We start from the raw sequence: 22,688 nt of genomic DNA, 5'->3' as shown, positions 1-22,688 counted from the left end.
ATTGAGCAGAGGTGCAACGTGTTGCTGCAGGAATCAATTCAAAGCACTTGGATGAGAAAGCCTTCCAAATACAGTATCTCTGAGATGTTAACACCCAATAAAGTGCAAAATGACAATAACTGTGCAGGACAAGAGCAACAGAAGGTGCCTGTGACCAGGTCTTCTGTGGTGTGGTGCAGGGCTGATTGTGTTACCAAGGCCAAATCTCAAATCACTAAATCTTTAGGGGCAGTCTGAACAGGAAATAATGTAACATCATTAAAGATTTATATAACCACTGAGGCTATATCAACAGATCCCACAACAGATCCATATTTTTAATGTGTTGAAAGAAACTAGGTTTACAGTACTTAACAAGCCTAAAAATTAATCACTAGACTAATCACTACAGACTAGAACTGTAGAAAGCAGACATGGAAATATTATTAATACATTTACTTTTGTCCTTCTGGATAGGAATTTGAATAAGACTTTGAAATTTAAAACAATAGAAAACAATACAGTTTGAAGACTTAAATGTTATAGAGATTATACTGAATTTAATTTGGATACTGCTTATAAAAAAAGTAGCAGAAAGGAACTTTCTCTAATAGTGATCTAGCCAAATAGCCTTGTCTTGGAGATGAAAAAAATGCTGTTTTGGTATATTTTGTATGCATGTCTGACTCACTGCAACAAAAACAGGAACACAAGTTTAGTGCATTTATTTCTAAATAAACACATTCATCTAAAAATAATAGAAAATTGTACAAAGTTATTTACTGTATATACAGTAAATGCTATAAAACAGAAATATTGTGCTTAATGGTAACCATGAATAAGTGGTTTTCTGGTAATGGATGAATGGACAAATGGATAATCTCCTCTACAAAACAGCACTAGAACACCTGTAGTTCCTTTACTGTTCTGAATCAAGGCATTACAAAAACACCTGTACAAAACAGACAAAAGTAACACAAAACAGAACACAGTGTGACATTTCGTTAAGCACAATCGTGTAAATCCAGACATACTGTAATATGCTAGTTATTAGAAGAGTGCTAAATTTAATTATTGGCAAATTGTAACTATTGGTACCGATCCAAGCTGAACTCAACAAGGCAAGGCAAAAGGGAAATAAAATCAAGAAGCAGGCATTGAAACCTAAACATAGTCAACACGAAAGGCATAAAATGCAAAGCCTGTATAGTAAATTATTTTGCATAAAACAGTCAAAATGACGTCCAATATGCAGAGTCTAGGGAAGATTATTTTCTGCTCTTCATCACATTGTAATTCTTGTCCCAGAGCCAATCCCTGGTGCCCTCCACCAGCGACCATAAGACTACATATGTAAATGCCGCCCAAATTATTTCTGCTTTCATAGTTCTGCGTCACATTACCTTACATGCAAAGGCACCGGATAAACTTGGCATCACCTTTCATTAAGTGCCATTTGAAGAGATAATTACCATATTCTCATAACACAGTCCACTGTAGCGCCCATCCTCACTGGGGTATTCGTCCCTGATCCTCCACACACTGCAGCTTGGGACAACCGCGAAGGTCCCTGTCTGTATTCTTCCGAAACGCCACTCAATGTAGAGGCTGTAGGCGCAGTGTCTCAGATGGCCATGGCAGCGGGCCTGGGGGAGCTCCAGCAGGGGCTCTCTGTACAGCAGCGCTGACTCCAGAGTGTGTCTGTCGAGGACAAGCCTGGGGAACGCTGGTGAGGTGGTGATGCACTGGCCCTTGCTCCGCCGACAGCACAGCTGCTCCTGCGGGGCGGGCATGGGCTGACAGCGCCCACACTGGCACCAGGCTGGGGCGCTTCTCCCCCTGCCCTTGGGTGGCTGCATCTCTTGTATCTCGGTGTCAGCATTGCGGCTGGGGCTCTGCAGCAAATTCACCAACACCCGTGTTCTTCCAAAGCTGTGCTCTGACTGCAGAGAAACAACATCCTCAGGTGCATTCAAGAAAAGGTTTGAAAAAGGGTGCTTGCTTAGATTTCTTTTTAATTATAAAGATAATGTTCCACAACATGAAGAACACAGCTCCTATGTGTACTCTCTTCCGTGCCCAAACACCTGATAGGTTTCTGTTTTTTAAATAAGGAATCCAAATGTTGAAGATACACATTGATACTAAAGGTCACTCCATCCGCCCCTGCTATTTTATCAGTTTTCTTTTACAATCTTAGAGAGATGCATGGGTGACACTGGCTGACTGGGGTGAAAGCCATTTGGTCTCCACGCAGAAGACTGCTGTCTAATCAGATTAACCCACCTGTGGTAACATAAGCCAACCCAACAGACATCACTCCCCTCTAGAAAGGAGCGCTGATCCACAGCAGCTATCCTGGAGACTGGATGAGGATGATGAGGATGGATCTCATAGATGAGGGACAATTAAATACTTAAGAAGCTATAGTAGATTCCCCCCGACCCTTGACAAACACAATAATATTCTGACATCTGTTTCCCTGCTTCATCAGCATACAATGTTAAAAGCTCTAGGCTTGCAATGAATGAAATGAATGACACTTTAGCCAATAATGAAGTTTTTTAAAGACATGTGGCACTAACCTTTCGATGCTGGATGGAGCTAGGTTTAGTCTCTTGTAAGCTCTTTTTCAGTGGCCTTTTTACCACTATTATCTGGTCTTCATCCACAAATGAGATGCACAGTGGAATCTTGAGTGGACAAGAATCAGACACAACAAGACATCTATCACAGGACACTACCACAGACACAACCCTTTCTTATGCATCCATTAACATTTGAGTATTTAATTAAATAAATGAAAGATTTTAAAAAGAACTCCACTGTACCTGATTCAGTTCTTCAACAGTCTCATATTTTTTCTCAGAATAGTTATTTTTCGTGGCCCTTGCACAGCAACGAGGGTATAAATACGTTGTGATGAACCAGTCGATAAATACCGTCGTCTGTATTAAAGGCACAGCATTGATACTGTTAAGATAGGGTCATATTGATTTTATCTAGCACAGAAACAACATAAGCACTGTTGTTGTATTGGAATTTGGGATAATACTCACCAGTGCATAATAGGAGAGCGTTGATCCAATGTATATAACGAGCTGTATTATACTGAATCTGCCAGCCTCACATAAGATTTATGGAAAACAAAACAAAATGTTAGGTAACCCCAAGGGCTTCCCAGTGTGCACATTTGTGATAAAGATTAATCTCTGTGCTGCATGAAAGTACAAGACGATGAGCAGGGATCTATATCCAAAAATCAAATAATATGCTAAGTGCAGATTCCCTCTTCTTCAAATAAATTCTCATGAGATTATAACGACAATAATGAAGTACTGAAAATGTTATAATGGTGCATTCTTCAACAGCTCTTTCAGAAACATCAGGTCTTTTCAAATTGTTTTCATACAGATGTGCAGACAGAGAAGTAGATTTGGATTCTTTTGCAGACTTATAAATGAGCATCCATTAACGTAAACATACATGACATCAGGCTGGAGGTAAAGAGTGGAATTAAATACATACTGGACTTACATAATATTTCCCTACTAATACATTATGAGCATGAAAAAGGTATGCCTGACCTGTGAAATGGGGTGACATTACAGCTTTAATACATTCTGAAGCTTTTGTGTGGGTATATGCAATATTTGTACAGTCTACTGTATGTATATAAAATTGTTATTTACCTTTCCAAAAACCATTACATCAAATCTGATACCAAAAGCTTTGAATAGCATGCGCTCCTCAATGCCATTATTCATGTTGTATCTTGCAAACCTTTAAAGAAAGAAATGTGAATTAGTTTTTTATAATCATCTTGAAAGATCATGATTCCTACATGCTGACACCTACTGTATGATGTCAAAGAGTTTGGCTTTTATAAGTATCTCTGCATTCAACAGAAACCTTCTATAAAGAGGTAAAGTAACATTTGACATTTCCATTTTGGTTGTTGGTTTACAGTATGCCTGCACTCTTTTACTGTGTTATTGTACTGCTTAGGAAATAGAAATGTACAGCACACATTCAAAATAGGTCAGACCTGATGTTGAGTTTTCAGTAATAACGGGACATGTTCCTCATTGCAAAGGTGATTAATTATATGGGATTATATAGCAAATACATGGGATTTTCATTTCTAAAGATTTGTTTTGCTTATTGATACAGAGAAAAGTCAAGAAGCTTTCAGATTTTGCAGTCATTATTGACGTAGAAATGTGAATGAAATGCATGGGCTCCTCGTTCTTTAGGTCAGTGTCCCCATTTCCAAGTGAACTGCCCAAACCCTCACCTGAAGTTCAGCCCAGGATACAGGGTTTTGTTGCTCTCTTTTTCATCCAGCCTACGGAAGGAGTACTCTGGGAGACACTTGTGAAAGAATCGATCCAGGTTACAGTGCCAGTTAATCTGTATTCCTATCACTCCCCCCTGTAACACACAAGTTGTCCAGACACTCATGGTCCCACCTTTATTTAATGTTTACCTAGCATTATCACAATTATCATTATGAGCATCACTTGTTACCACAACTCACAGGAAGTGCCTGAGGGGGTCAGGTGTTTCCAGTGATAAACAGAAATTCTGTGAATGTACTTCCATTCATTTAAAACATTTCCTAGAGGTTCTCAGAGGTACCATAACTACCTCCATTTCCTCTTCCAGTTCCATGTATTATTAGATTACATGCACATCAATCCAATTTAACTCACAAGTGTTTCTTGCATTTCTTTCATCTGAACTTGCTGGAACTGGACATGCACCACGGAGAGGTAATAGGCAAGTGGCACCATGAGAACTGCAAATGTATGTGCATGAAAATATGGATTTTGAGAACCCTCACCTATAAATTATTCTAAGAAGAATTATACTAACATGCATATTTCAAATTTCTATTCCACAAGAGAGTTTCTACATGACTCCTACCAGCAGTACGAGTGATTTAACATGTCATTTCCCTAAATTGAGGGTGAACCATTGGAGTTGTCTAAGTGCATCTCTGGCTACAGAAAAGAGAACGAAGAACAAACCTCTACAGCCATTTGTGAGAAGTTCTCTCTAGCTTCCTGTACTATGTCTCCTAAGCGGAATATTGGGCAGAGGGGATCCATTCGTCTGCTGAACAAACAGCTCTTCAAATATGTGTCATTCATGTGCGACAAGATGTTCCTCCTGTGGAAGCAGCAAACGTCTATGAGGGGTCTGTCAGGTTTGCTTTTTGTGCTGTCATTTGAAATCGCTGTAAGATGAAGCATGAAGGAGCCTTACTTGATGTAGTTAAAGGCAGGAAACCTGATGTTGTTCTTAATGAGGACGGTGAAGTTTTCAGCCGATTCCAAAAGCGCAGGCCTGAAAATGAGAAAGAAAAAAGCTTTTACTTATCTCCTCTGTTCATTCATCACAGCTAGGTCATTCTAGTGCTAAGGGTCTCAAGTTTCCTCATTCTTTTCCTTTTCTTCATTCTTGGTTTTTTTAATTTGGAATTGAAGGTATCTTTGTCATACGCACACTCGGTTTGCTGTAAGACTCAGGCTTTTGGGCAACAACACTTGTACCTGCTCTGGAGAGACAGAAAGACCACTGCCAAGATGTACTCTAATGACACATTCATCACCAGAACGCTCATATTCTGATCTACTGGCGATGTCACAGCAACCCTGCAGGCACCTGCTAAACTGCATGTATTGGTTTCCTAAGTACTGTGCATCTTTGCAAATTTACAGACACAGCTCTAAGGCTTGATTGTGACTCTCCAAGACTTGTCCAGTCTTAAACATGCTCAACTTACAGGATTAGTTAATTGCTAAAACAGGATTTTATATAAAAGTAGTGTTTGTGTTGTGCTGGTCAACAATATTGTTAGGGTGTGACTTGCAAAATAACACTTTTTGTATTCCACATTTTTTAGGAAAAAGACAGCAGAAGCTTATTCTTGTAGTAACTGACTGAATACAAGACTGAATAAGTATAAGATTCTGCCCTCTGTTCTTTATGCGCTTTTGTAAGACAGAAAGAAAGACGACAGTTTCTCATTTGACCTCTGTAACAATCTAATACAGTAAAAAAATATTTTGTAACCTAGATACATGAGTTTCGTCCTTACAAATCATTTTCTGAAACCTAAAAGGGAAGTACCCCAAAATGCAAACTGTCCAAAAATATGGAAAAACAGAAGTGAATCAGAATAGAGAGCTGGGTTTAAGACTGACACAGGCAGTACTGAAAAGGAAATAATGTTCTGTCTCCTTGCAACAGCTAAGGGATTGGAGGAGTGTTTCAGAAATTCTTAAAAAATGCAGATGATCTGAAAAATAAAAAAGATACTCTAATCAGAAATCTAGTTTTAATGATGAAAAGAAAACTATTGGTGGGAATGTTGCTACTGAATTTTCCAAGAGGATACAGACACATCCATGTGGGGCTGCACACCGGTGGTTGTGGAGGGGATCCCCATTACCTGTAAAGCGCTTTGAGTGGAGTGTCCAGGAAAGCACTATATAAGTGTAAGCAATTATTATTATTATTATTATTATTATTATTATTATTATTATTATGTGACCTTTTCCTTTTAAACACACTAGCTTCTATACATCTCCTCACATATATATATTTATATTATATATAGAACATATACTATGTAAATATATATGTCTGAACAAGCTCTCTAGGTGCAATGTTATTATCCATAGGACATACTTGGGAGGTTTGTTCTTGCTCTCAATGGGACACCAAGCAACTACTTGACAAGTTTTGCGTGTCGTATCATATTTCACACAGGATCCTGTCTGGACACCTGTAAACAGCAATCACACATTAAAAAAATCAATAAAAATAAGGTATGAAGAATAACAGTAAGCTGCATGTACAAATTAATTCATGCAAATTCTTTTAATTTTCTGGAATGTGTTATTATAAAATAATTTACTATTATAATACATAATACTATATATTTAATATTAACGTATTTCTAGAAGTGATTTGAGGTTTCAAAGATAGAACAGTCTAGTACTGTACATTAATTTACTTTTGTCTTAATCCATAATCAGGGAAAACAACGAGATAATGATAGATGAGCTTAGCATGACATCATTAAACATCATACATTCCGCATTGCTGTGGTGACGACTCAAGCAGACCTCTGTATCTGAGAAAACATTTCTTATGCTTCACATCAGAATGCAGAAAAGAAAGTCTATCATACACTACCATGGCTATGTTGGTCTGAATATCCCTTTGTACAATCTTGGTCTCGGTAGCATATTTTTCCAGAACCTGGCACCTGGGAAAAATTCAAAAAAAGGCATGTCCTATCTATACCATCACTCTGCGTTGATTTCTTACTGATCAGTAATACCTGGGAATTTAATTTGCAACATTAAAGTGTTACTCACATTCCAGCACTTTGTTAATTTAACATATTCAGGTTCTGCAAACAACAGGCAACGAATACTTCAGTTAATCATGGAAATCAAAAGACAAACAGTACATGAATATATGTGATATTTGAAGACAGCGATTTCTTCCTTCTTAAAAAGGAACTGTTACCTCTGCACACTTCCCTTGTCGCTGCTTATTTGTAACAATGGCGTTGGTCATCACAAAAAAGGAGTTCTTCCCCTGAAAATACAGGATGAGTTATTTGCAGCAGGGGATGATTATCAAAATATCACTCTCGTATAGCAGATCTTATTGTTTGTACCTGTGTTTTCAGCCTTACGTTTCAATGAAGCACCGGTCTGCTCATGCAGGAGAACTTGGTTACCTGTGATAGCCCACTGTAATCTGCAGCATCCCATAATATCTCCCCGACATCGGTTATGTTGGTCACTGCCACTCCTTTCACTTTTGCGGTCACAGAACTGACGACCTGATCATATTCCTGGTACTCTTTATTCCAGAAGAGCATTATACTGGAGGGGTGAAAAATAAAGAAACATTACTGCTCGTCACCAACCCAAACCCACAATGTTTTGTTTTGAACAAGTGCTGGCCTTTAATTTCCGTGCTTTTGTCCATGCAGGGATTAAAAAACCTCACACAGCACATGAGAGCCGGTACAGTTCCTGCTGTAGACGGTTAATACCCGTGCCTAACTAAAAACCCCCCGTCTCCATCAAATATTCATCTCCTGAGCCTCCGTGCCCCTGAAGACTGGGCACTGAATTCAGGAAAAAGAGGGAATGAATTGTTTTAGTTTACAGCAGGATATCTGTATTCATTTTATATTCCAGTTGAAGAACAACCAACGTGTTTGTGGAAAACGGTTTGATTTGTAAAACACACGAAAAACTACTCACGTTTTTATTTTAACCTCGGCTTCAAATTCGTATCTACAACTAGAACCTAATTGCGAAAATGCCTCAACACGGTTTCTACAGTACATATAGTGTAGGTTATAGCGCTTTAAACTCCCTAATAATAAGAAACCACCCAATAATTCAAAACTTTATACACTATTCAGTTTATAGGATGAACGCTGTAAAAGAACAGTTTTACTCGAGCACGTAGGAGCGTTAGTCTCTTGCGCACACTGGAGAGGAGCGAAAAACATACTGTGCTTACCAGATAAATCCTAGGATCAAGCCGTTAATACTCCATTTAAGAGATCCAATTGGAATGCTTTTTATTCTGACCAGTTTATTGGTCTCGTATTCGCAGAAGTTAAGCAGGGAGCAAGGCATGGTAATGCTCTTGACTCGCCTGAAAGCAGCTCTGCCAAGTCCTCTCACTGCGCTGAACCTGTCCCAAGTCACATGACTGAAGGAGGCGCAGAAGTGTCTCTTCTGTACCAGTCGGTCCGCTGTTCATTGTTGGGACTGTGAGTGTAGTCTGGCGTCATCCAGTGTAACCAGTAACGTTATGCAAATTTTGTTTTTAATTCACACAACATATGAATGTATGTTTAATGGTTTTGAAGTCTGGATTCTGAAAGGAAACCACAAAGCCAACAAAAAATCAATTTAAAATTTCACCTTTGGGATCAGTTAGATGTAATACATTGTGTTTTTCATTTGTTTTCCGCAACAAGTGATTACATTCGCAACAAAACAGACTCGCACTAGAGTCCCTCAATATGTTATCTCATTTGGCCCACACGAACCCGGGACAGAACATTTGACCTGTTTTGATACTGGTGCACATTTTTGTCCACTGTTGGTTTGGTTTTTAAAGACTGGACATTTGCTTTACAGTTGCGACGCTGTAGACTCCACAGCGGACGGGACTGAGTGGAAAAGATGCGTTCACACTGTGTTCGCTGCAGACAGGCAGGATAGCTGGGCTCGGATCCCTGCCCACGCTGTGCCACACAACGGGCTCTTTCACCAAGAGGCATATTTAGAATTGTCCGATTTCTGCGTCACAGAAAAGAAATGTCAATGGTAATTAAAAATGCCCCTTCCACAGCGCTGCGCTTTATTCCAATTTTAGTCCAAAATGCTGTAGCTTTTTGGGATCTTTACGCACATGCAGAATGCCCTAGTTCACTGGGAACATTTTAAAAAAATGTTGTAGCAGAATAATTCCCTAAAGAAGACATAAGGATAGATTTTATCGGATTTAATTTAAGTAACCATACAGTTTTGGTTGGATGTGGTTTGGATGGGTTGGATGAGTCGAGAAGGGCACTGAAATCATAACTTTCAGTGTATGAATTAACTTCTGTATGATTTTGTTCCGATTTTACTATATTATTTCTCTGACAGGACGCACTGACACCTGAAAGTGGTTGAAAAGAACTGTTTCACAATGGACTTGATAAAGCACTCATCTTCTTTCATCTCTCACATTGACATGTCATATAGTTTTAAATCCCGTTTCCTCGAGTACTGTTCTGCCCCCGAGCATTTTGTTGTTTCTGCAATACTGGAATTTTCCACTAGATGGCAGTAAAGTCTGAGTTTCTAATTGGATGTTTGGGGGTATTGCAATTATCTGAAACGATGGCAAGCAATTGGGTACCTTTAACAAGAGGTGTGCATGCAATATACGTGTAATCACAGCTTAGAAATTCCATTATCCAGGTATGAAAGCTTCTGATTGAAGCCTCTCTTAATAAATTGCTGAAACAGTGAACATAGCTTAATTTAATGAGTTAATTTGCATATGCAAATGTACCAATAATTAAAGGAAATTTAGTGGAACAATAGAACAGAGTACCTGGAAGTAGCCAAGGGCTGCTGCTGTTTTCAGGGTAATATTGGGATGGAGACTGCAGGGAGTGACAGTGATTGAACAGCAGAAAATGTGTGATGTTTTATACACTCACACCTACAAAGAGAGTGAAGACAGAGAGTCTGACTTTCCCTGTGTGCACTCCATGGTCAGATCGCTCATCTCTTCGATTTTGAATGGAGTAAGCAGTTTGTCAGCAGGTAAACAAAACTATTCATCACCTATTAACGGATTTATATTAGTTTTTTAACTTGAACACTCAGGGGCCCAACAGAGTAGGATTCCTCTGCCAGCTGCGAGATATGAACCAGCAACCTTCCAGCTATAGGCGCAGATCCTCAGCCAAAGAGCCACCGCTCCGCCCCAGCAATATGAAGCAATATGGTCAATGGCAGTCTGCCTACGTTAGTTTTGGCCAAAACTGCCCAAACAATAGGCTGCTGTCCGCAGGTGTGCTGAGGAAAGGTCTCAGATGTGCTCTGGAACCAGAAGACATAGGGCCTTTTTGGCACTGAACCAAGTATTAAAGTTACATTCACTGAATCACGTTAGAAGCTCCAATTGTAGTCCGTATTTCAGATGTTGGGTATTTTAAAATAAATTGGTCTGCAAAAGGTTTGGGGAATTAAAAGTGTCCCCTGTGCTAAAAAAGTCTGAAAAGTACCTCTCTAGCAAACATAATTCCTATTACTGCTGGACCTGGTTGGGGCTGTTGTCACACAGTTGGCCCTTTCACTGCGACAGTTCTTTCAATGGGTGAACTGTCATATGGCATATTATCTTCCATTTTTATCAGAAGACTGGGAAGTTTTGTTTATCAAACCCTCCCCAACAGTAAGGTTCAACAGGGCATGGAAAAGTATGAATAGAAACACATGCGTTGCACAAGAGATGTGGATGGATTCGTAAAACCAGTCAAGATGTTTCAGTGCACAAACCCGCGTGCATCACTCATGCAAGTGATTTCAAAGCAAACAAAGACATTCCTGTAGTTGAAATAGTGTGACAGGGAAGAGGACTCATCACATAGTAGTTTTCCCACAGCAGGAGAACAACTGCAATGTGAGTCTGAGCACAGAGGCTTAGAGAACAGCTGTTATTTGGATTTTTTTCTTCTTGGAATTTCTTTTTGGTTCTTGGAATCTTTTTTAGGGAGTCCGATGAATTCTGAATTTAGGCCAAATAACCTCCTCCTCTGTACTGAGTTTTAACCCATATTACTCTGTTTTAGATCCTTATGTGAAAAATCATGGGTTTATTAACCTGTTTATGTTTCATAAAGCCCTACAGGTACAACTTTGTTATCTTCAGTTAAAAACCTAATAACTGCCTTGCTGTATTCAAACAATCGTTATCTGTAAATATAACAACACAAAACAGTTGCACTGCAGTTCATCTGATGGAGAAGAGGAAGGAATTGTTTAAGCTAAGACAAAATATCATTGAACTCCTCTTAGCACTAACAGGACACCGTTCAACAAAACAAATCCTTGTCCCTGCAGAGAAAGCTTTGCATTTAAGTCTAGGCTGAAGGACTGCCCTGCTTCTGCAATAATGTTGCTAACTGAGATATTAACTACCAAAACAAACCTCTATTTGTTCCTAATGACACACATACAGTATCTATTTGTCTGTGCCCTTTAAAGGTTAGGGGTTAGGGGTTGCCAAATGGTAAAACTGACCATGCTTATTATGATGAGTAATGTAAACACCTTTAAAAGCAGGTGAGAGGACATCCCCTAGTAAAGAAAAACTATGTTGTATATGACACATCTTCCTTTCAGCAGCTTTCCTCAAAGTACAGTATATGTTGTATATGACACATATACTGTACTTTGAGGAAAGCTGCTGAAAGGAAGATTTGGGGTTCAACACTTAAAAAGCAGGACACGGCAGAGAAATTGCTGTTGTACCCCGGAGTAAAGCTCTTTACCAAGAATGCTTGAGTGTCAACAGCTTAAGACATGCATCAACCAATTAAAGTAATAATAATGTCCAAAGAGCGAATTGTATTGCAGAGAATTCAATTTATGCATTTTCGTGGTAGAAATCACTGAGATGTCTTCTGTGAGGAGTCTCTATTGGTGTTTTGTTTTGTAAATGAATGCAATCATGTTTTGTAAAAGTATTTGCATCCTGCTTCAAAAGCATTATGTAGGCAACAAAAGTTGGCCTCTTCCAGTTGAACCCATAATAAAAAAGATATGAAAGAAATTCAAGTACTTTCTTGGATATATAGTATTTTACAATATCTGAACAATGGCCAGGAAACATATTTGCAAATATAATTAAATCTACTTTCTATTGGTTTCCAATACTCTTACAATGTATTTCAATCTTCTAAGTACATTTTGTCATGATGTTTTGGCACCGAACTGATGTTTTGGTGTGCTTGTGTGAAAAATGTGTCCCTTTCAACCACGCAATTAAATTTTCATTCAGTGATACCCTGTGAGATTGCTGTATAAATGCTGTTTCTGAAAGCACTAAGGTAAGCTTATTTTTTTCTTATCCCAGTAGTTAAACCGTCCATTGGCCTAAGCTGGACTCTGGGAACGCTTGTGCCCATCCTTTACAGAGCTTTCCCACGAAATGCACACTTCCCGATGCTTCCTATGAAAAGGAAGAACCACAAATCAGCATCAAACTGCATATGCTTAACCCCAGTTAATGCCAGACCTCTTCATCAATGACTCAACCATTTCTTGCTTATATATCCCGATTTGTTTATTTTTAGTCCCTCTCAGGTTTTGAATAGAAAATACAAAAAAAGCTAGGAAAATGAGATATTTACATGGCCAATGTCAGGCGATTATCGGGCCAGCAGGGAACTCGGCTTTCTCCTTAGAGGCAAACGTCAGAGCTCCAGCCCAGACTCGATTCAGACAGCTCCTGGCCAGTCTGACCGGGCCCTGTAAGGAGAGAGAGATGAGCAGTTTGGCTGAGAAGGTCCACATCCTCTTGCAACCTCATGCAGCCTTGATGCTCTGCTGTGGATTGCTGGTGCTGCTGGGGGTAGCGTGGAACATCTGGAACCTTGGAGTGGTGTCCCACCAGCTGTGCAAGTCAAAAACATATCAGACGGTGGACCTCATCATTTTGTGCATCTCCTCCTCCAACATCTTGCTGGACATCTCTGCATTCGGCTACCTGTTCACCATAGAATTTGAACTGCACTGCTTGAAGGAGCTGCACACTGTGGTCCGAACTATATTGTATGTGTTCTTCAGCACCACCTGCTTGAGTTTCTGGTCCATTACTTGGTTGTGCGTTTTCTACTGCGTCAAGATTGTCAACATCCCCATGGCTTTCTTCATCATCGTCAAGAGGAACATCTCGAGTGTCATCAACGCTGCTCTCATCCTCAGCCTCCTAGGCTGCCTTATCATGTATGCCCCTTTTTTCTTCTTTGAGCTGCCATCTCATGCAAAAAACACTACAGCTAACGGCACCCTTAACATTGACTGCCCTGACCTAAAGGTGAATTTTTCAAGCCCCATAGACACAGATGCCTATCTCTACATCTTCCTGTGTTTTCTTTGCCCAATACCTCTGGCTATCATGCTGACCACTAGCATTCAGCTCGTGTCTCATCTCTGGAAACACACGAGGTCGATGAAGAAAAACGAGAATAAGTTCCAGAGCAGAGACTCCTACCTGCTCATCGTCAGAATGATACTCTCGCTGGTCTTTGTGTATTTGATGACGATCTGCATTGCTTTCATCTGCTTCCTCATACAGAAGCAGTCCAGCCAACTGGCAAACCAGATTCTTATTCCGAACATGTCCTTCTTCTGCATTGCTACAGGAATACTTTTGACCACCACCAACAAAAATCTCAAGGAGAAATTCACCACTGTGTGCTGTTGCAAGAAACCTCAGACTGAAACAAGAGTCAGCGAGAGATTAACCTAAATTGCATGATTTCTTTAGGAGTGGAATTCCACTTTTTGTTGTCTTATGTGTAACAAGGATAATGCAATATTATTTCGCTTTCTAGTTTAGGTTGACTGTGGGAAATGTGCTTTTAAGGTGGCCTAGTATCTTCTCATCTGCTAAAACTATTAGGAAACAGTCTGTAGCAGAGTTACAGTTTCCTGACAGGGATGGTTATGAGGAGAGTTCTCTTCCCTTTACCATGGAATGGACTATTTAGTGTAGCCAACTAACCTTCCAGCTTGTCTTCTGGAGGTGGGAAGAAACTGGAGTACCTGGAAGAAACCAACAGCAACACCCATACTGCACATGAAAAGGTACCTCAATACAGAATGAAATCCACAACTTCAGAGCTGTAAGATGGTAGACTTAACCACAAACTACCGTGCAACCCCCACAAGATTGACTGGTATACAGTATGGGAATTCTGGAGACATTACTTTTGTATCTGCAGATTATTTGGACATACTGTATTTTAAGAAAGATATATATATTAAAACATACAATGTTTAAGATAGATATCAAAATCATGCAGAAAATGATGGCTTTGCATCATTTTTCTGTTTAAAAAATGCTGGGGTTTGTAGCAAAATGTCTCAAGTTTTCCAGTTTAAAAAATGTTTTTTAATTTTGCTAAAATTTCTTGACAGCATGGGAGAGAAAGAAACATACATTACAATGATAAAATGTAATTTTGTTTATTAATTGGTTAACATGTTGTCCTTTTTGGATTCTCTTAAAGGCAGTTTAATTATTACCAAACAGCGCTGAGTTCAACACAGATCATTTTTATAATTATTTAATATAGATTTTACATGTGTGACATGTTCCATGGTTTATTGGTATGAGAGAGGAAATATTTTAAACTGCATAATTCATGATGTTGACAATTTTATCCAGTCTTCAGTGGGATGCTTACTGTATAACAAAGTTTTATAACACGAATATTACAGCAAACACAGACTATCCCAGTGAACTGATAAAGTATGTCTGCATTAGACATTGCCTATTTTATTTTGTAAATCATTTGCATCATTAGTTTTGTTGATTTATTTATGTGAACTGCTCTTTAACCAATACAATTTGAGAATGACTGCACATATAACATACAGTATATTGTGTACAAATACATGTAGTATATAGGAATTCTAGAAAATAATATTAACAGACATGTCTGCTCACTGTATCATGTTGTGTACATATAAGCTGGCTCAATAATGAAGAGTCAAAGAATTGTAGAGCAAAGCATCCAGTTTATGAAGTTCTCAGCTACTGTGATCAATGTGCCTGGCAGGTGGCGAGTTAATCAATTTAAAGAAATAGGTTTTGGATACGTAACTGTTTATTGTTTCTGCATGATTTTGTTTTATTCTTAAACTCCTAGATTCATGCATTCCTCTGTTTAACTAAATCGAAAATAAAGGAGAGGAAAACAGCTTCATAGACCACAAGTTCACAAACCGGAGACAGTTATTAAATCTGTTGTTTGATTATTTTTGTATGTGCAGGTATTTCTTCTTTCAGCAAATATTTTAGGTGCTCAGAAAACCTATTTAAATTAAAAGGCTACTGACTTATCATGCTTTTTTGTCCATAATCACGATTCTTTCCATACCCTAAGTGTAACATTGTGAGGAGAAGTCAGTGTAAAACGCAGAAGCAGCCTCCCCCACCCCTGTCATTGAACCCTCACGCTCACATGCTTACAGCATGATTTCAGTTCAAATGCTGTCCAGTAAGCCCATTTGTACATGGGACTACCCCCCCTGCTTTTTTATCTCTGGCTTCATGTCATCCTGCCTCTTTCTACAGTAATTTTACTGCACTAGGATTCCATTATATACCCCAGTGTACTGAGCCACCATTGGTTTCATTTGCATCTCCTCCTCCACTCATCCAAGATCCCCTGATTAGTCTTCAGCTGTGTCCCAGTCCCAACAGATGCCTTGTGGGAGTGCATTCTGTTGCAGGATAATATCCCATCAGGGAAAGCACAGGCCCCTGTGAGGTTTAAACCAGGCACCGTTCATGAATTAAGCATGGAAGTCAAAACAAGGGGAAATCAACACAGATTTTTTTACGGTATTGGCTTTTCTCCATTATTAATGCGTGTCTTTCCACTGGGTTTAATTCCATTATAAATGCATGACTGGAACTTGCAATTTTAAGGTATAAGGAGGTAAAAAAAAATAGGCAACCACAAATTTACTCTTTAGGTATATTCGCTTTATGTTTTTTCATGGCACCTTCACCACGCTTTGGATATACAAAGGAAGCACAGTTATAAACATTAATGTAAAATTTGGATATGCAACTCAACCTAACCCAGCAGAACTGCAGGCCTGAATCAGGTAAACATTTTCTGGATCCTGGGTTTGAGGAATTCCAGCATGCCATTCTGCTCAAATATCTTGGGCAAGTCCTTGGCATTCATGATGGTCTTGTGGGCTTCGTCAAAGAGCTCTTTCCCAATTGCTTGTTTCACTCGGTCCCGCCACACACTCAGCTTTGGTCTCTCCGCAAAGATATCAAGGCCAGCACCTACAGGCTGCGGAACATGAGAGAACAGACGGATTCCTCTTTAGACAACGCTGAGCACGGAAGAGACATGCGGACTCCTAACATCAACTTAATCAATCCGGCAGCTCTGAAGACACACCAAATCTTTTGATTATTCACCGATGCATCTGTAACAATGACTACAAGATTAAGATGTTTGTGCAATACAATTGACTTAAAAGGAATTACCCTAAAATAAAGACTGGAATATATTCAGTGAAAAGAGAGGCTTTTATACAATTAACACACGATGCATTGGAAGAGCACAAAATTGCGGTAACAGGTTTCCAAATAGCTGTTTTAAAAAGTTCCAAAAAGGTTTTTAAAATCAGTTTTATTCTGAAAAACAAAATCAATGAGAATTATACAGTACATTATTCATAGTATTTCAGACAGTCAGGAATTTCCTGATCCTTACCTGCATCATCTCCACTATGGCCACAAGGTCTGCCAAGGAGATCTGCTCGCCAATGATGAAAGGCCTGTCCTGCAGGAACTTCTCCTCAAACAGCTTCAGAGACATGTTGAGATCCTCCAACAAAGAGTCCATCTTCTCTTTGGGAACTTCTTCTCCAGTTATAATGGGAACCATGAGCTGAAACAGCACAGTTAAACATTACTTAACTTGCATCAGATTCATAAATGAGATTTGTGAATGCTCATTTGCCTGGAGTAAGGTTTAGAGACCTTTTTTGCCAATGTTGAAAAAGTACTGTACTGTAGTTTGCAGAAAGTGATGAAAAGGCAACCAAATTAACATTTAAAAGTAAAATATATGTACTGATCCAAAAAGAAGCTCAACAAAACATTCAGGTGATCAATATGAAATACCAACATCTGAATGTCTGCTATTTGCTTGACTCTTAGTACAGTCTAATTTTATGCAACTCATTTAAAAGCACCTCAGCATAATTTTACTGGGATGACCTCACAATGCTCCCAAAACGCACCTTGAACCAGAAGTACTTGGACCCTTGCATTCGGATCGCAATGTGCTGCCAGGATAGGTACTCATTGACCCTGGCTCGCTTCTGTAGGTCACAGGGGTACCAGTGGTCTGGCATGTTGAATTTCTGAGCCAAGTAGGACAGGATCGCAATGCTGCAACACAGGAAAGCAGCAAAAAACAGCTTTTTTTTAAAAAAAAAAGTGGAACCTATTTACCTCAAATGATCCATTTGACCAGCCAAACACCGACAAATCCGCAAATCACCATAGAAAAAAAAAAGATCAATGCAGCAGTTTTAGATTTTTAGGACACCAAATCTACAAAACCAAAAACTACAATTCTTCACATTTCTTCTGTAGAATAATAGGGTGTCGGCAAGTTGTTGTTTTTTTTTTGCCTGATTCAGAAAGTGAAGGGACATTTCCTCTCTTTCAAATGCAGACTTTTAAATGATTTTACAGAAACTGTGACTTAGATTTTTTGTGGAACATAAAAATTGTACAGTATATACCACTGGCTCACACTGATGTATATTTGTTCTCTACGGTGTATGTTGTTTAACTTGTTGTTGCTGCTGCCAGTGTTCTGTGTTTTTGTTTTTGGCGTTTCCTTGATGTCTTTGTATAAAAGCACACATGCAAATAAGCATTTCATTGCACTTGTGCACATGACAATAAACTCTACTCTCTCTACTCTCTATATGCCATACATGTACTCCAACCTTATGCTGTACATTTATCTATCAAAAATGCAGGATGCTATGAGGTAACCCTCCTTCAGTTTAAAATGAAAAGACTACGAAAAACCTAGTGTCCAACCCCACCAGGCACTAGTAGAGTAAATCTCCCTCCATATTTCTTAATTTTCAATACTCAGTGCCAACTAATCCAATTAAGAGCCAGTGATGCCATCGCGATCTTTGACTATTGAACACTCTTACTCTCCAGAAGGTTTCAGACCTTTCTGCCAAGATGAAGGCGTCATCTTTCATGACTGGAACCTTCCTCAGTGGGTTGATCTTACCGAAATCCTCCTCATACTGTTGGCCTATGAAAAGAGGAAAGATGGTGTGAAGTGGACGTAGCTGGGAAAGGAAGCGAAGGAAAAAAAAAAGGTCCAGAACTCGGAGATAAACAGCTTTTAACTGCTGAGGCAAGACACTTTTGAGCTTCAAATCGTGTCAGATCAGCACAACCTGGTGTTGGGTTTTAGCTCCGCCTGGGGTATGTTTTGTGTGTAGTGCAAGAGGACAGTGAGTTCAAACAGGATGAGAGCCTAAACTCCCACTGGAAGCTGTAAGGAATGTCCTGCCATCTTTCAATCACAACCAATTGGGAAGGGAAGTTTAAAAAACAAAGCCTGATAAATTCCCATTTCAGTCAACTTCTGCCATCTAGAAAGAGGGCAGACATGCACGCTGCACCAGTGGGAGAGGGTACAGGGACGGACAGGGTGGTGGACGTTTTCAGTTCTGGTGATCATTGTAGTGCCAGTAAACAGCTTAACCGCCCAAGATTAAAGAGAGGCCTCGTAAGGAAGTCTGGCAATTTATATTTTTTGGTTGTTTTGTCACCATATTGTAACTGAAACCTTTACCAGATATTTTGTGCCTTTTACAAATAAAGACCTACCTAGAAACAATTCCATTTGCAATACCCTGCTCTAGAGAGGATGGCAAGGAGTTCACGTGTTCTCCCTAAGTTTGCATCAGGTGGTCCAGTTCCTCCCACCTCGTGATATGGAGTTACTTGGTGCCCCAGTTGTGCCTGTCATGTGTGCTGTGATGGACTGGAGTGCTACTCAGGGCGTAGTCCCACCTTGCACACTGTGCTTCCATGATAAGGCTCATGGTAACTCTAAGCCTACCAGAAACGTGGCTCTGATAATCACATAGAACTACCAGTGTGGTCATCTGCATTCTATGAGAAAGGGATAAGGTCCCCTTTTTTACTGTTCAGAAAAATCTTACTGTTAGTCATTTTTTTCAAAACTCGATATTTTTCAGATTTTTTAAACTTAATTAACTTGAAGACTCCCTAAAAGAACTGCGAGAATTCCAAGTGTTGGCGACTCCGATCGCTTCAGTAAAATGTCAGCGTCCTGCAATGAGCGAAGTGGCGTTTGCACTGAAACAGTTTTTGAATGCATTCATTACTTTTCCCAGCCATACATTGTGAAAACCATCAAACAGGGGTTTCATCAAATAACAGGTAATATTTTCTTATGCTGTATATCTTCCCCTTGTAAACGCACTTCTCTATGTAGGGATCTAAGCATTCCCCCCCAAACATTCCCTAACTGATGCTGTAGACTGCGCTGGCATCCTCACGAAAGCGCTCAGAGGAAGGAGGCTGATTTTTTATAAGCCTCCAAGTTCCAAAAAGAAGATGGGAGTAGAGTGTCCAACTCGTCGTGTTACTTTTCTCTTGGAATTCCTTCATCGCGTTGTCTTCTGCGCAGCAATGGCCTGAGTCTCTTGGCCAGCTCGTCATCGTGAGTGAGAATTTGTTCTCAGCCGCCATCTCTTATTAAATAAAGGATTAAAACGGGGGGAAAAAAAAACTTTTCTCTTGGAAAGCGAGCGATATAGTAGTTACCATAACACAGCAGGATTCCTCCCCCCAATCATGTTAACGACCTCCAGTTTTGCGCTCATCTGTTGCGAGTGAAGCACTGACCTTGTACCTTTGATCCAGTTGAACTGCACTACCTTTCACACACATACTGTATCTGCCTTTTCAAAGGCAATTGAGTTTTACTGGAGAATTGGTCTGCAAACGCAACCGGAGCATTTCCCAACAACTGGGTGAAAGCTGCGCTATTTACTATCCTCTTCAGGACCATATTCCCCCCAACATTTCCAGACTCACTTTTTATAAGCAACAGGAAAAAAAAAACATTCTGAAAGGAACGAGTAATAGGTTTATTCTATGCTGAAAAAAGAAAGAAAACACAACGTTTCGGCTGTGAAGCCTTCTTCAGGTTTTCAGCATGGAATAAACCTACAACTTGTTCCTCTTCTGAAAGGTATGGCCATCGTGTGGTGAACACTTGAATCCGAATATCCTTTTTTTGTTTGTTTGTTTGTTTGTTTTGTTTTTTGTTTGTCACCGTTTGCTCGAGTCCTCAAAGTAGTAATTTAAAGAAATTGCTAGTTTTGGCAAAACAGCCTACACTCGCTGCATGTCAATGTCATTCATTCATAAAACGTGTTCTGCAGATTTAGCCGTCGTATCGTGTCAAATGCAGGCTTTGCTTTTCACTTCACTAAAGCTAGAATAACGTCTCAACATGCAGCAGATAAAGGGATTGCAGTGCTACACTTACCAAGACCGCACCATCGCTTTCCAGCACATTCCTGTCACATTAAGACCCAGACCAGGAAGGAAAAGGGGGGTACCCAGCTAATTTCCTTTGGCTCCGTTAACGACAGGCGAAATAGCGTCCCAAGCATTACTATGCGCCACGCCAGTGTTAGTATCTAAATCATTCAAATGGACGCGCACTACACTGCTTTTCAAGTCGGTTAAGTGCCTTGGCTTAATGGCCAAGGCAGTTAATTCTCAAAGTTACAAGCCTTGCAACGTCTGTAGCTATATTACAGCAAGACAGCTACAAATCTCAAAATTGGGGGTATAACAGAATACCAACTTGCTTTTGTATGAAGCACTGGGCTCCAAAGTTCGGCAATACTCAAAATTAAAAAGCTAAAACATACTGAATCACTGACGTTTACCTAGGTTTTTGATTCTCAATTTACAGCGTGTTAATTTGACATTGTAAAGAGGTGTAGATTTAAGAACATGCCGAAATTACTAACCGAGTACGGAATACTCTGACTTTCGTGCAATTTTAATAATTACTTTCCCTACAATTGTGAATTCGGTTAAATGCTTACTTGCGCGACTATTTTTGTTAAAGACCAACAACTACCCACTTCTGATTTTTGGATATTAGCGGACTGCAGTCAGTCAGTTACAAATGCGAGCTTCAGATATTTGGCGCTGCGGGAAAAGAATCGCATTATACTGCAAAACTCTTTAGGATATCGACAAGATCAAGCCTAAAATAATAATAAAAAAAAACCCGTAAACAATGGTTTTCTCACCCTACCTTCTGCCAGCGCAACTTTCTTGAACTCAAAAGGAATGTTGTTTTTCTTCGCGAATATGTAAACCGAGCGACACGGCTGAGAGAAAAGGTCCAGATAGAGTTCGAGTACCATGTTGCCTGTACGAGAGCAGCTGTAACAATGAAGAGCGCTCAATAATCCCACGTCCCGTTTAACCATTTTATCCCCATAAGAGAAAGCGCCTCCCTACCGTCTATGCCAATTATTTACTCACTGCATTCAAATCTTCGGCTCCATAAATACGCTTTCTTAGCTGTTCCCAGCACATTGCAGTTTTGCACATTAGACTTTCAGACATCTGCATACGTTTTGAATCACTGATTAGGGCAATCGCACATCTCCAGATAAAAAGACCTTCGTAAAATGTACAGTATGTAATGAGTACGACGGCGTGGACGCAAAGTGATTCCAGTTGTTAATAATAAGTTAATTAGTGGGATAATGGACAGGATGAAGGAGTGGAATGCACACTTGGTGATTTTGAGTACCCTTTTGGATTTAAATCCAAAATCCAAACCATACTCTTAAGAAACCATAAATACGTGTTTCATATTAAGAGTTAATATAATTGTTTGATTCCAAATACTAAACCTGATATCTGACACAGACTTTACAGGGGAAACAGGTGGTATTGGCAAGCTTGGTGCTACTTTAGAAAATGCGAAACTGCAGTAAATCTGTATGCAGACCAGTGACCAGTTGGTTTACAGGTGTAGTTGTTGTGCATTGATCTGGAAACCTAGGTCTGAGAAGGCAAGATGCAAGGAAGATGCAGAATTAATAACTGTAATCTTATAATAACCCTCCATTTACTAAGGACTGTGACCAAACTACTGCTTGGTCCTCTCAAGTTTAAGTAAATGAAATGGTCGTGATCTCTTTTTTTATAACTCTGTTTTCACTCATTGAATACAAAAGTCCCATGAAAACACAGCTGTGATAAAGAGACCATAACCA

The 22,688-nt window shown here is 39.6% G+C and overlaps 3 protein-coding genes across 5 annotated transcripts; 1 reads left to right on the top strand and 2 right to left on the bottom strand.

Annotated features, from left to right (window-relative positions):
- Positions 1-689: 689 nt before the first annotated feature.
- p2rx7 (purinergic receptor P2X, ligand-gated ion channel, 7) lies at positions 690-8,779 on the bottom strand. 3 transcript variants are annotated; one of them, XM_088618509.1, is made up of 13 exons: positions 8,545-8,779; positions 7,745-7,892; positions 7,528-7,599; positions 7,189-7,261; positions 6,679-6,775; positions 5,251-5,331; positions 5,013-5,154; positions 4,277-4,353; positions 3,672-3,762; positions 3,039-3,104; positions 2,811-2,927; positions 2,565-2,672; positions 690-1,922 (listed from the first exon to the last, which is right to left on the bottom strand). In XM_088618509.1, exons 1-13 carry the CDS (start codon positions 8,661-8,663, stop codon positions 1,425-1,427), a joined length of 1,689 nt encoding a protein of 562 aa, XP_088474635.1. In that variant the 5' UTR covers positions 8,664-8,779; the 3' UTR covers positions 690-1,424. The 3 variants fall into 3 exon arrangements, with proteins under 3 accessions (XP_088474635.1, XP_088474634.1, XP_088474636.1); XM_088618508.1 differs by having other exon boundaries at positions 4,277-4,413; positions 8,545-8,776; XM_088618510.1 differs by lacking the exon at positions 8,545-8,779 and having other exon boundaries at positions 4,277-4,413; positions 7,682-7,886.
- Positions 8,780-12,955: 4,176 nt separating this feature from the next.
- Positions 12,956-14,070, top strand: LOC148641713 (taste receptor type 2 member 40-like). The gene has a single exon (XM_088618693.1). The coding sequence runs from the start codon at positions 13,084-13,086 to the stop codon at positions 14,068-14,070; it is 987 nt and encodes a 328-aa protein (XP_088474819.1). The 5' UTR covers positions 12,956-13,083.
- A 703-nt stretch (positions 14,071-14,773) lies between these two features.
- Positions 14,774-21,875, bottom strand: LOC148641712 (glutathione S-transferase theta-1-like). Its single transcript, XM_088618704.1, has 5 exons — positions 21,713-21,875; positions 18,559-18,646; positions 17,601-17,751; positions 17,069-17,245; positions 14,774-16,639 (listed from the first exon to the last, which is right to left on the bottom strand). The coding sequence occupies exons 1-5, from the start codon at positions 21,822-21,824 to the stop codon at positions 16,439-16,441; spliced, it is 729 nt and encodes a 242-aa protein (XP_088474830.1). The 5' UTR covers positions 21,825-21,875; the 3' UTR covers positions 14,774-16,438.
- Positions 21,876-22,688: the final 813 nt, after the last annotated feature.

Source organism: Lepisosteus platostomus, chromosome 24 (assembly GCF_059453375.1).
Source record: "Lepisosteus platostomus isolate fLepPlt1 chromosome 24, fLepPlt1.hap1, whole genome shotgun sequence".
NCBI classification, from domain to species: domain Eukaryota; kingdom Metazoa; phylum Chordata; class Actinopteri; order Semionotiformes; family Lepisosteidae; genus Lepisosteus; species Lepisosteus platostomus.
Note: the sequence above shows the minus strand (reverse complement) of the source record. Positions and strands in the feature narration are given on the sequence as shown.

What these genes read in the sequence shown, in the direction of transcription:
- p2rx7 (XM_088618508.1), bottom strand. Translation starts at nt 8,663, where the DNA reads ATGCCTTGCTCCCTGCTTAACTTCTGCGAATACGAGACCAATAAACTG. An exon ending in TTGATCCTAGGATTTATCTG is followed by an intron (nt 7,893 to 8,544) that starts GTAAGCACAGTA and finishes TCACCCCTCCAG; the next exon opens with TATAATGCTCTTCTGGAATA. An exon ending in GACAAGGGAAGTGTGCAGAG is followed by an intron (nt 7,262 to 7,527) that starts GTAACAGTTCCT and finishes AATTTTTCCCAG; the next exon opens with GTGCCAGGTTCTGGAAAAAT.
- LOC148641712 (XM_088618704.1), bottom strand. Translation starts at nt 21,824, where the DNA reads ATGGTACTCGAACTCTATCTGGACCTTTTCTCTCAGCCGTGTCGCTCG. An exon ending in CCAAGTACTTCTGGTTCAAG is followed by an intron (nt 17,246 to 17,600) that starts GTGCGTTTTGGG and finishes GTGCTGTTTCAG; the next exon opens with CTCATGGTTCCCATTATAAC. An exon ending in CCATAGTGGAGATGATGCAG is followed by an intron (nt 16,640 to 17,068) that starts GTAAGGATCAGG and finishes CATGTTCCGCAG; the next exon opens with CCTGTAGGTGCTGGCCTTGA.
- LOC148641713 (XM_088618693.1), top strand. Translation starts at nt 13,084, where the DNA reads ATGAGCAGTTTGGCTGAGAAGGTCCACATCCTCTTGCAACCTCATGCA.